At 43.7% G+C, this 12,786-nt stretch overlaps 1 protein-coding gene across 10 annotated transcripts in view; it reads left to right on the top strand.

Annotated features, from left to right (window-relative positions):
• The window catches only part of cbfa2t3 (CBFA2/RUNX1 partner transcriptional co-repressor 3), a 37,350-nt gene that overhangs the window by 18,320 nt on the left and 6,244 nt on the right, over positions 1 to 12,786 (top strand). For 4 of the 10 annotated variants that reach the window (XM_026378057.1, XM_026378059.1, XM_026378066.1 and 1 more), the window contains exons 2-10: positions 2,341 to 2,496; positions 5,235 to 5,476; positions 5,564 to 5,653; positions 6,421 to 6,605; positions 8,522 to 8,805; positions 9,438 to 9,523; positions 10,651 to 10,936; positions 11,432 to 11,500; positions 12,118 to 12,171. In XM_026378057.1, coding sequence (XP_026233842.1) covers positions 2,341 to 2,496; positions 5,235 to 5,476; positions 5,564 to 5,653; positions 6,421 to 6,605; positions 8,522 to 8,805; positions 9,438 to 9,523; positions 10,651 to 10,936; positions 11,432 to 11,500; positions 12,118 to 12,171 — 1,452 coding nt within the window. The remainder of the gene's footprint in view (positions 1 to 2,340; positions 2,497 to 5,234; positions 5,477 to 5,563; positions 5,654 to 6,420; positions 6,606 to 8,521; positions 8,806 to 9,437; positions 9,524 to 10,650; positions 10,937 to 11,431; positions 11,501 to 12,117; positions 12,172 to 12,786) is intronic. The other 6 variants (XM_026378060.1, XM_026378061.1, XM_026378063.1 and 3 more) reach the window with 5 other exon arrangements.

Below are 12,786 nucleotides of genomic sequence, written 5' to 3' on the forward strand. Positions count from 1 at the left end.
AGAGAGGTAAGCAATGACTGTGCTGTATTGTTTTATTTTCAGCATAAGGGCCAGCACCATGTTTCCTGCATTTTATACACATCACAAAGTGGAACCTTTCAGAAAATCAGAGTAAACCTTGCAGGTGGAAATAGAGCAGCTTGCAGACAGGGTTATGGTCCAGACCTGAACACCTACTACCTGGTATACCAGTGTCTTTTTTTTTTTTTTTTTCTTAATTTGGCATGAATGTTTTGTCCTTCAGCACAAAGCACAATGGGAGCACAGATGGCCACAGATGGGCTTGCAGAGCTAGCAGACTTCCTAATGTATTAAAAGTGAAATCCAGAGTATGGTGTGTATGCTTGTGCCCTGTTCCTGTAGCTGGTCAGATTAAACAGCTGTCCATAATCCCACGGTGGGAGTAGACAGACAGACAGGGCGGCCCCCTCATCCTCCTCTCCTCTCCTCTCCTCTCCTCTCCTCTCCTCTCCTCTCCTCTCCTCTCCACGCTGTATATAGTCTCACACAAGGAATTTGATCAAAGAGAAGGTTTACTGAAACATATGGTAGCCACTCTACAGGAAGCATGCCACCAACTGAGCAGCACAGAGAGCTTGTTTGTATGTTGAGAATAGTTGGGTCTATTTATATCAGCCAGCCACGTCTACCTCTAATCACACCCCTGTGTGTTTATGTTCAGAGTGTCTGGCATGGGGCAAACACCAGAGTGCCCCTCATGTTCATGAGGATCACTGTGTCAATGGCCCTCATACAGCACACTCCAGAGTGACACTCTTTAAATACAGACACCAGCTGTTGAACGCTTCTACATGAGCTCTCAGAAATAGGCTAACACCAAGAACTGAGCCAAGCCAACCGAGGCCTTAGTGATTTAATATGTTAGTTGGTGACTACAGTACTTTTAGACTGCAGCTGTAAACAGGATTTCGGATCAGAGTAAAGATGAATAAAGTCAAGAGCCTGACTCTGGATATTTTACTACAAGAGTGGTGTTGCTGAATGCACACAAATATAAGAGCAGCAGGAGTTATTTTTCCTTATTTTCTTATTGTCGACTGTGATACATTAAGAGACAGCTGAAAGAGAGAAAAGGATAAACAAAGTGGAGAGAGAGGATCGATACAGTGGTGTCTTAAATCCAGTTTACATCTGTGTTGCTATAGTATAAAGCATTCTCTTCTTGCCCTCTCGCTATGAACATACATGATTATGTTACATAATAGGAGCTTCTAGTATTTGAACATGAAGACACCGCGACACACATTTCTGTACTGATTTATAAACTGTGCTGCGTATTGATTCATTGTTCTTCTCGCAAAGTGCACATTCATTGCGCTCTCTGCCATTACACGTGTACACATGCTTAAAAGTTATCTTCTCACAAGCTGCAAAAGTCATCACACCTCTCAGCTCAGATTTTTATTGCACGAGGATATGGTTCCAGCAGCTGCGCTGACAGATGGACACATAGACGGATACATCACTAAATAATGGACCTACAACTTGTGTTTACGTTATACTGTATATACTGTATATATACAACTCAGCGAATGCTGTTTTGTGCACAAGACAATGTGTTTGTGGAAGACACATCACGTATAGACTGCTTGATGCAATATTTCTCACACATGCATGTGGCACATTCACCCCGTGTCATGTTTTCTTCTCATGTCCCTTGCTGTTCCATCGATTCCCTTCATGCTACAGAGCCAAGCCTTGCCTTGTTTGGTCCTGGCAGGGTGTTTGGTAGAGGGCAGTGGAGCCTCTCATAGCAGGACGGAGCTGTGCTGAAAGCCAGTGCACAGTGATGGACAGCAGCAGATCCAGCTGCACTTGTCACTGGCTGTCAAGCCGGCTGTCTGAACTTGGAGATGAGAGGGGACAGGCGGGGTGGAGCGTGTGCACGTGAACGCGTGTTTGTGTGCGTGCTTGTCTGGGGGTTGGAGGTTACAGTGAAGGGGCACTGATTGGGATGTCAGAGCTACACGGAGTGTGTATGTGTGAAGGAGAGAGAGGGGAGAGAAGGGGCGATCTCAGTCAGCAGCAGCTGAACGAGTGAGCAGGTGTTACTGTATGTCTCCCAGGCCCATGAATCTCCAACAAGAGAGACACAATACAAGTTTGGATGCATTTCCACTGCCTGCATTGATTTGTTTTGGTTGTTTTTTATGGGGCTTTTGGTTTAAGGGAACAATCGATGGTTCCCAGGTGAAAATGTCAGTGCTCTCCTCCTTAACCAGCTGTCTCCACATTGAAAGTAGGATTTTTTTTTCGCGCTGCAGCTCCATCTTGATGACAGTCTCTGCTTTATCTTTCTTTACTCCCTTCATATCACAGATAGCAGAGTGCAGAAGGTTGGAACAATGCCAGATTCACCTGCGGATGTGAAATCCCAGCCCAGGTCCACCCCACCCACTATGCCTCCTCCACCCCCGGCTGTCAGCCAAGCAGCCAATCGCAATGCTTCATTCACCCCTACCACCAGTAAATCAAGTAAGGATGCTTTTTATATTTCACTATTTTCTAAGATTCATTTAACACAGTCCCACAGTCATTTATCTCACAAGTCGTCTTTGACTTGAAGATGATTTTTTTGTACTGATGCGTTAAGACAACAGACAGTTGTGAGATAAATACTGAGCTTAGGTGTGCTGGAACAGCTCAAACTCTTAATTTCACAAGAACTGTTTTATCACCTCAGAAATATCTCCAAAATACATTCAGTTCTATCATTCAGTGATGCAGAGGTGATTTTTCTTGCATTTATTTCCTCACACCTTGACTATTGCAACAGTCTATTCAGATAAGCTGCAAGACGCTTAACTAGAAAAAGAAGAAATGAACATATCACTCCTGTCTTAGCTTCCTTACACTGGCTTCCAGTATGTTATAGAATGTTTTAATAAGTTATTAATAACTTAATAAAAGTTATTAATAATATTTTACTAACAGCTTTTAAAGCACTGCATGGCCTTTTACCTAGCTATATATCCCAGCTGTTAAAGCCTTATGAACGTAGCCTGAGATTCTCTGGTAGAGATCTACCGTATCTGTATGTCCCTGATGTTTGAATGAAAACTAGAGATGACAGAGCTTTTGCAGTTAGAGCCCCCAAACTCTGGAATGACTCACCTGAGAAAAAAATAAGATCATCTGACTCTGAGTAACATCTTTTAAAACTCTCCTTAAAACATACCTCTACCGGCGAGCCTTTTTCTGATCTCCCTTAATCAGTGATGACTCCTTTTTTATGACGGCGTTTCATTGCTTTACGTGACTTTGATTTCCTCACTCTATCTTTTGGAACATTTTTTCCAGAGGACTGATGTAGTTGGTGTGAATTTTGTTTATTGTTACTAGTTTTATTTATGTTTCCCTAATATTTTACCCTTACCTTAACCGGTCGACTAACTTGAGCCTGGTTCTGCTGGAGGTTTCTTCCTCTAAAGGGAGTTTTTCCTCTCCACTGTTAACCTAGTGCTTGCTCAAATAGGATTTGTTGGGTTTTCTAATTTCTATTTTTAACCTGTGATTGTTGTTCTCTTTCTGTCTTCCATGTGAAGCACTTTGTAACACATTTAGAAAAGTACTCTATAAATAAATATATTGTTATTATAAAGAACTGTATCATATAATGCAATCACTGTGTTTTTCCATGTGTTTCCTGTCAATTCTCAGCCTCCCACAGCCTTATTAATCACTCTTGTTACAACATATCACTGTGTGTCAGTGTGTTTTTAAGACCTGCTATCCTTTAAAATAAACAATTCATCCATCAACATTTTAAACATTACACATAAAATACACCTCAAACTAAATTTACACATGACTACACTACTTATCTGTGTTAAATGTCTCTGATAAATCCAAATATGGGTTTCTTTAGGTATTTTGTTCTCATGAACAGAATGTCAGGTGTGTGTCTCTGCTGGCATGTGTGTGTCTTTTGATGTGCAGAATGTCCTTGCTGGTGGGACATGTGTCTTTGAGAGCATGTGTGATTCTGACTGTGGCATTGTGTGTGCATGTGCTTCTGTGTTGTTTACCAGTTGGTCGGGTGGCTGTGGGTACAGAGAACATTGGCCAGGGTGGCATTGCAATGTGTAGACTACTTTCTTCCCTATATAGTAATGGCAGGCCATGTTGTTTCACCTGTTGTGGCGGGCGGTCAGCAGTGTAGCTCTCTCCTTGCACCTCTCTCTCACACTAAAACCAGGCCACAGGCGCTGCTTGTTGGGATCACATGGATTAGTGCACAGATTAGAGCAACAAGCATGCCTGAAAGGAACCACAATAACTAAACAGTATATAGTCTTTGTTTGCGTCTTTTGTTTGTTTGATGATGTTTGATGTTAAGGTGCAGCATTATAGCTTAATCGCACCATAGAGTTCTGTAAATACATTTTGAAAACATTAATACAGGTATAGGTTGAATGCTGTGCTCAGTGAAAGTGCTTTGGTTTTTTTTGTGTGTGTGTGTTAAAGTGTGAAGAGAAATCTTGCATTTTGGTATTATTTTGTGTTTAGATTTAATACATGCAAATGCATATGCAGTTAAGAGCATTTCAGTTCCTTTTTGGACATGTAAATCTGCATTTTGTGTTGTCTTGATGGGATAAACGTGAAAACAAGAGAAAGGTCAAAAGTGTGTGAGCTCCTTTGTGTTTGTCCCTGCATTAAGAAGAATATGTGAGTGATTATGTATGTGCATGAATGCTGTGTCTATTCTAAACCTTAAAACTGCAAATCTACTTTCAGCTGGTGAACATGTGCAGGGCCAGATTTGGCTACACACCTGCTACTGGAATAAAAGTAACATGGACCACAGGACTATTTTTGGCACCTCTTTAACAAGTTCCTCTTATAGTTGTATCCTAGTGAGTGAGTGAGTGAGGGGGAGCGGGTGAGGACCGGAGTGGAAAAGACTGATACAGGGAGAGATCGCAGGGTTGGAGGGGGAGCAAATGGTACCTCTTGTGAGACAGCTGAAGTTGCTGCAAACACACACTTACAGTGTTCAGCCAAACTGGTAAACTGATCCACAATTGCACCAATAAAGCTCCACACAACTTGAGTTTGCCATGTGCTTTCCATGTATTTAATTTTAATCAGTATGAAATAAGTGCTTTTGTCCTTATGATGCCCCCAGATCTGTCAGATGCTCCCCACAACTCCTTAAACACTACTGACCCAGTTCACATGGTCTCTTCTTTCTGTCTGTGTATCTGCAGTGCTGAATGGGAGCAGCCACTCTCCTACGTCGCTGAATGGTGCTCCATCCACTCCTAACGGCTTCAGTAACGGGCCTGCCATGTCCTCGACGGCTTCACTGTCCAACCAGCAGCTCCCGCCAGCTTGTGGTGCCCGGCAGCTCTGCAAGCTAAAGCGCTTCCTGACCACATTGCAGCAGTTTGGCAATGACATATCACCTGAGATTGGAGAGAGAGTACGGAGCCTTGTGTTGGGGCTGGTGGTAAGTTCCTATTACATCATGAGGAATTATTCTAATGGCTCTGTAAGAAAGTGTTATAAAAAATATCTTCTCCGTTGTCTTGGACAGAACTCCACTCTCACTATCGAAGAGTTTCACTCTAAACTTCATGAGGCCACCAACTTCCCTCTGAGGCCATTTGTCATTCCTTTCCTGAAGGTAAATGCCTGTGTACAGATTTCATATGAAATAAATCAAGAATGATATCTTCATTTGATAAGGCGCAGAGTTTACTGCTCCTGTCCATCTGGCCAGTGTTCAGGACTGTGTGTTTGTGCACAATTATAGTTCCCCTCATCTGTGATCCTTCCTGTTCTGCTTCGCAAAGGTTCATATAGAGAGAGAGAGAGAGAAACACACACACACACACACACACACACACACACACACACACACACACACACACACACACACACACACACACACACACACACACACCTATAGGTGTGTTATTATGTGGACAATGGTATGATGTGCTTGAGAATGTCCATTAAAAGCAGTGTGTGCAAGTGTGTCAGACCTCCTGGCGTGCGATGATCCTCCACATCTGGGACATTGCAGCTATAGCTGTGTTATATCAACCAGACAGGTCTGAGAGAGCTATTTGACAGCACTGTTACACACACATACAGACACACACTCACCCTGGAGAGAGAGACGCACACACACACATGGCAGAGGAATGTGTCAAGGGACCTGTCTTATCTCATCCTGTCTCATCTATCACTTTCTTCTTTTTCTTCACCCTAATCTGGCGTTATTTCACTCTCACCTCGTCTATCAAATTTTCCACCATGAGTTTCTACCTCACCTCTTGTGCACTTAACACCCTTCTCTACATTTACATTGGTTCAATAAATCTATATCCTTCCTGCAACAATTTATGTCATTCCTAATCCAGAGACTCACTCTTTTTACCACTAAAGGCAAACCTACCCCTGCTGCAGAGGGAGTTGCTCCACTGTGCCAGGTTGGCCAAGCAGACTCCAGCTCAGTATCTGGCCCAACATGAGCAGCTTCTCCTGGATGCCAATGCCAGCTCGCCCCTCGACTCCTCTTCTGAGATCATGCTGGAGATGAATGAGCATGGCAAGAGAAGGACCCCTGACAGGTAGCATGGCTCCACTGAACATATTTTTTTTACAGATTTCAGAGGTGCACATATATTGGCAGACTTTGACAAAGACTTTCACACAGACCATGTTATAAATTAATTATTTCAGGGTATTTCAGAATGCCAAGTGACATGGGGAGGCTATAAATCCTCTGTGCGGGAGCCGGAAGTCTGGACAGACCCGATGCCAGGCTGGCTCTGGCAGCTGTCTGGGAGGGAGGGGTGAGATAAATGCAGAGTGGGAAAATAAAGTGAGAGGCTGAGAAAATACAAGCGAAGGAAATACAGTAGATGTCCTCTGCACAACCCCAAAGACAGACAGAAAGACCAACTGTGAGCTGTGATTTTCTATTGTCCCACATTTCTCTTGAGCATTATGTTGTTTTATTCGTTCAACTAAGAAGATGGCACAAGGGAAAATTAGCTGGCATTTCCCTTTCTTCACTCTTTGCCTTCATCTCTTACGGGCACTGTTTTTCTTTTCTAGTCATTTCCTCACCGCTCTCACTCGCTCGCTCTCTCTCTCTATCCGTCTCAACAACTGCCTGATCTGCAGGCTCCCAGCAGCTGTCCATATGTCAGCGATGTGTCCAGATGGTGATGTGCTGACCGTAACACTGAGCACATCCTGAGTGGGGCGTGGGGAGGTGGGTGGTGGTGGTTTGGATGAGACTAGAGTTGAATGTGCAATCCAACTGTAATCCGCACACCTCCGCCTCCCAACCTCTGGCTTATACACAGTGGGCAGGACCCAGTGGAGGGGGTGGCGCAGTTCAAGCTGAGGCAAGCCCCACATCGTGCCAGCTGTTTCTCTGATTTATCAGATAGTAGAGCCTGGAATATGTAGAAGTATAGCCGACCTGCACGAATATGCACATAGATAAATGAGAATATACACACGCGCATTTTTGTAGGGCAGTCAGTGTGAGGACTCTCATTGACATGATGCAATAATGCTCACTGTGTTAAAATGTCCTCTGTCCATTGGTTAAAAATTCATGCAGGTCCTCACAATGACAGCCATACAAACACAAACACACAAACACACATCATTTACATGAAGCAGTGTAGCATTTATTCGCCTTTGATCCCCAGGATGATAAAGAGTGATTTCCATCCGAATGCCTGGCTATTGCCATCCAGCTAAACAGATTAATATCAACACTCCCATTTAAACTATCCAGATGGCTCGAAAACACAGCCTCTCTCTCTCTCACACACACACATTCTCTTAAAGTACACAGACACAAATGAATGTCACTAAACATCTGCCAAACACACAGCATTCCGCCCATATTGCCCCTTAAGCCCGAAAGCAGGGTGGGAGGGGGGTTGGAGAAATACTTGCAATCTAAGAGTAAGCTGAGGGATATTCAGATTAAGAGCTTGAGAGGTGGTGTACAGTTGGACTCGGTTTTGTTTGATACATATGGTATACAGCTGTGCAAAAGCTTTGGAGGGGCAATGCCTTACTGTAACTGAACAACAAGCAGATCTCAGCAGGGATACACAGACGTGTGGGAGTATGTGTGTTTGCATACAGCGGGTGGGAGTTTTTGAACTTCAAAAAAAAAAGTCTGTTACCTTATGTTGTCAGAAAATGCCAAATACACAGATGCTGTACACTAGAAATGTATGCAATACTGCTGACTATTTGCAAACAAACACAATCATAGATCATGAAATGAATCATACCTTTTTACCTCTTCATGTGATTTTAAGGGCATTCTGGTCTTTGCTGAGGAATACTTTCCTGAACTATAAAGTTATACTCTGGCATTTCTAATTCAGAGGGGCAAAGCCATCCCACAGTTTTCATGTTGTGGTCTGGCAAAGGTGTAGATCGACCAAGTGTAGATGTATTGTAAGATTCAAGTTCATGTTTTAACTCACTCTCATGTCCTCCTGCACAGGACCAAAGACAGTTCAGAGAGAGACGGGTTGCACACGGAGCACCTAGCTAAGAGACCCTGCACCATCAGCCCCAGTCAGCGCTTCAGCCCTAGCACGGGTCTTCCTGCTCACCCACCTTCAAACGGCCTCCCCACACACCCGCCCAATGGCCTGCCCCACCCACCCAACCCCCAAGTGGGACCCCAGCACTACCGTTTAGAAGACATGGCCCTGGCACACCAATACAGAGATACCTACAGACATAATGAACACCGTGATGCCAGAGACAGGCACCGGCAGACAGGTAGATGAGCTGCAAAGCATTCACATAGTTAGATAAATCTATCTGCACTCACACGGTCAAGACTGAGTGGACCTCTGTGTATATAAGAGGGGTGTATGTGAAGAATAAAGGCCAGTTGTCAGTTCAGTGTGATAATCCTTGTGGCAATGCATCTATATAAAGCCCACAGCCGTACATGCCCATGTGCTACAACTGTGGCAACCATATATGCTTTCCTTCTGCTTTCCCAAAAGCTTTCCGTCATTCAGATTAGACATGACTCTATGTTATAAGAAACCCGAGTGTGTGTGTGTCACTGGTTCTTTTGTTATTTGTTAAGTCATTTAAACACAATTAAAATGACTAAAACCATAACATGTAGGTTTTTACAAGTTCAGTTTCAGAAATTTCAATATGTTTTACATTAAAAGAGATGCAGCAACAAATAACGTGTTTGGGTTTAGTCCCACAAGGTATCTGCTAGAATGCATTACTCAAACCATAAAACTAACCTTAAAGGTTTGCCTTTAGTGTAAAAAGAACGAGTCTCTAAATTAGAAATGACATAAATTGTTGTAGAAAGGATATAGATTTATTGAACCAACGTAAATGTAGAGTCTCCCTAAACTCTGTGCTGTGTGTTTTTGTTACAGCAGTGCATGGAGCCCGTCAAGAGGAGGTGATTGACCACCGTCTCACCGATCGGGAGTGGGCAGAGGAGTGGAAGCATCTTGATAATGTACGTATCAGCATGGCAGGCATGTTTAATACAGCCACCTTTTTGTTTCATTCATGAACAGCATGAAGTGGAAAAAAGCTAAGCCGAGTAATCAGCAGGTGATTAAAGTTAGTTTTACTGCTAAAGATGGCACACAGATTACATAGACGGGAACAGTTGAAAGGCAGTCCCAGCTGAGTTAGCAGTTGACGGACAGCTGACCTTAGGAGGTCCGTGTCAGTGTGGTGATTTAACAACAGACCCATATCTGGCTTCCTGGCTCCCAACTGCATGAAGACAAAATCATGTACACTAGACACACACACACACACACACACACACACACACACAAACAAACACACACACACACACACACACACACACACACAGAGAAACAGGGCCCCAGATGGAGCTCAGGACTCAGCAGAGAGCAGCTCCAGCTGGGGAGAGCAGCTGAGACAAGAGCTGTAGTCATGGAGAGAACCGGCCAGACCTGGACCCCTGCCAAATTAGAAACACTTCACTAAAATAAATATAGCTAACTCAGAGGGGAGGGAGTGGGTGGAGAAATAGAGGAAAGGAGGCAGAGAGAGACAGAGAAAGGTGAATGGGAAGAATAATATGGATTGATTTTTGTGTTGAATCCATTTAGCATGTTTGAAAACACAAGGCAGTGCGAAAAAAAAGGGACACTGTTGTGAAATCCTTTGGCAAGGAATGGAGCAGAAGGTTGGATGGACTTGGCTAAACTTTTCCATCAGCAGCCCAGCTGTTACATTATCGTTGGCGTAATGCTCTTAGACACTGAAATTCACTGACAAACACACAATCCACGAACAAACAGGCAGAGACAGTAAGTCACACACACAAAAACACATGTCTGCTAAAGTAGTGTGCTAAGTGTTTTAAATGGCAGGGTGCAGATTTACAGTCCAGTGGCTCCGAGAGTAGCTGTTTCCTTTTGGATGGTCTTTGTTCCTATGACTTGCAGATGCTAAAACTAAACCTAAAACTAACCTGCCTCACGACGGTCTAATTCCAGCTCACGTTATCAAGTTTTGCTCATTTCAAAAACTTGAATTGATGGCAAAAGTTTTAGATGTTTTCTATTATGTAGTAATCTAAATTACAATCGTGTCTCATTGCAGCTCCTTAACTGCATCATGGACATGGTAGAGAAGACGCGGCGCTCTCTGACGGTGCTGCGCCGTTGCCAGGAGGCCGACCGAGAGGAGATGAATCACTGGATTCGGCGTTACAGCGACGTGGAGGAGATGAAAAAAGGTGGGAGCAACGGACAGCATTGCCTTCCTCCTCCTCCTCTTCCTCCTCCTACTCCTCACCACAACTCCTCCTCCAACACAGCTAGCAGCAGCGAGTCACTGCCCATAGGAACTTCCTCGACTGCTGAAAGGCAGACAGGCAGACAGACAGGTAGACAAACACACACAGGGCATGTTTGGCAAAGCAAAACACTCACAGCAAGGTAGGGCTTATTTGAAATGCTGAAAATGCCCTAATCTATCAATTCAGACACAAAAAGCCAGTTAGAAGATCATATTTTTAGGCAAATTTACAAATTTTAGCTCATGCTGAGAAGCATTACAAATCCAGTTTTAACATCCTGGTGCTTTAACCGATTGCACCCTCATGTTGCCAGCATGCTCATTCATAATTAAGATTTGTATTCATTTCTAATCCCCACATTCCCATTCCTTCTCAGAAATGTTTGAAAAAGTTGATAACAGCTTGTTTACTGATGTTTTCACACACATAGTTTGTACTGGTTCCAAAAATAGAATTGGAAAGTATAGGGGAGAGGTGCAGATGTGTGTTTGTGCAGATCAAAAGTCTGTCAGTGTGTGTGTGTGTGTGTGTGTATGTGTGCGTGTGTGTAATTGACACTATCTGCCTGCGTGTGTGTTTCAGAGATCCACAGAGACTTCTTACACAGGCCTCCCTCAGGATACCTGCCAGAAGAAATCTGGAGGAAAGCTGGTAAGACCCCTGCCCCTTCTCTATTGTCTTCATGATTGACCTCACACAGACTAACCAAACACACAAGACAGACATAAAAGAGGTCTTACAGCCATAGGTCCATAGGATTGGAGGCCATTCGTGTCATTAGGGCTAAATGCTCTCCATCTGTCACCACTATGAAAGGCCACTGCAGTTAAAGCTGCAGTGAAAATGCAGTCACCTGGCTCAAAGCAGGCCACAGCAGCACAGCACAGGTTGGAGCTTAACTTCTCTCCATTGTCCTGGGAAACACACTGTTTTTAAACCTTTTAAACCTTTTTTCACTGATTGTGAATCACACAGATATGTAGATGTACAGACAGACCAGTCTTGACCATGGTTGTTACTTTCGGCTCAGATTGTAGCCGAATGAAAAGCAGGTGGGAGTGTTGCATTGCATGGGCCTTTTTTTCTATACTGCATGTTAGATAGAGCCCTCTGGCTCTGCCCTTGTTCCACCCGAGTCCCTACACTATTATGTTGCAGGCACACTCCGATACCCTGCGGAGGATAGATGCTGCTGCTGTTGGCAAAATAATGTGCTGCATTTTCACCAGCAGAAAAAGCTCTTTTAATTGCAGTTGTTTTTCATACAGGTACTACAAGCATCCCGCTCTCCCCAGCACTAAAGCACCTCCAAAACAAGCAGGGTGAGTAAAATATCTCACTCCTAACATCTCACCTCTAGTGTGTGTGTGTGTGTGTCACCTCTGTCTCAGCAGCCAGGTTGAAAGCCTGGTGTAGCTGCTGTAGCTTTTAATTAAAACCAGACACGTATTCTCTGGTCTGGTTCAGGTTCAGAGACTGCAGTGCGTTTGAAAAAAAAGGATCTGAAGTGTGAAAAAGCAGACAGAAATAACACATCTCGGAGACTTGGCAAATCCCTGCAGAATTAAAACGTTAATATTGCTGCCCCGTGTTTTCGATTAAGTGCTAATTGCCACAGCATCTGCTATGCAGTCTCCTTGATAAGAATTAATTAAATTTGCAAACTAATCTTAGTGGTGCATTCATTAGGCCAGATAATTGAGAAGCTCAGGATAATGTAGATAGTGTTTTGCAAGGGACAGAATAAAAAGGAGGAGGAAGGTATTTAGAAAAGTAGAAATGAAACGAAGGTAGAGATGGGATGAGAGGACGAAGGAAAGCACCGAGTGTGACTGGATGTTGACAGGTTTTGACAGAATGCTAACTTTTTAGCATACGAGCATGGGAATCAAGCCGCACACAGACATGCATGCACACACACACAGGCATGCACTTAC

The sequence above is a fragment of the Anabas testudineus genome, chromosome 3 (assembly GCF_900324465.2).
Source record: "Anabas testudineus chromosome 3, fAnaTes1.2, whole genome shotgun sequence".
NCBI lineage: Eukaryota > Metazoa > Chordata > Actinopteri > Anabantiformes > Anabantidae > Anabas > Anabas testudineus.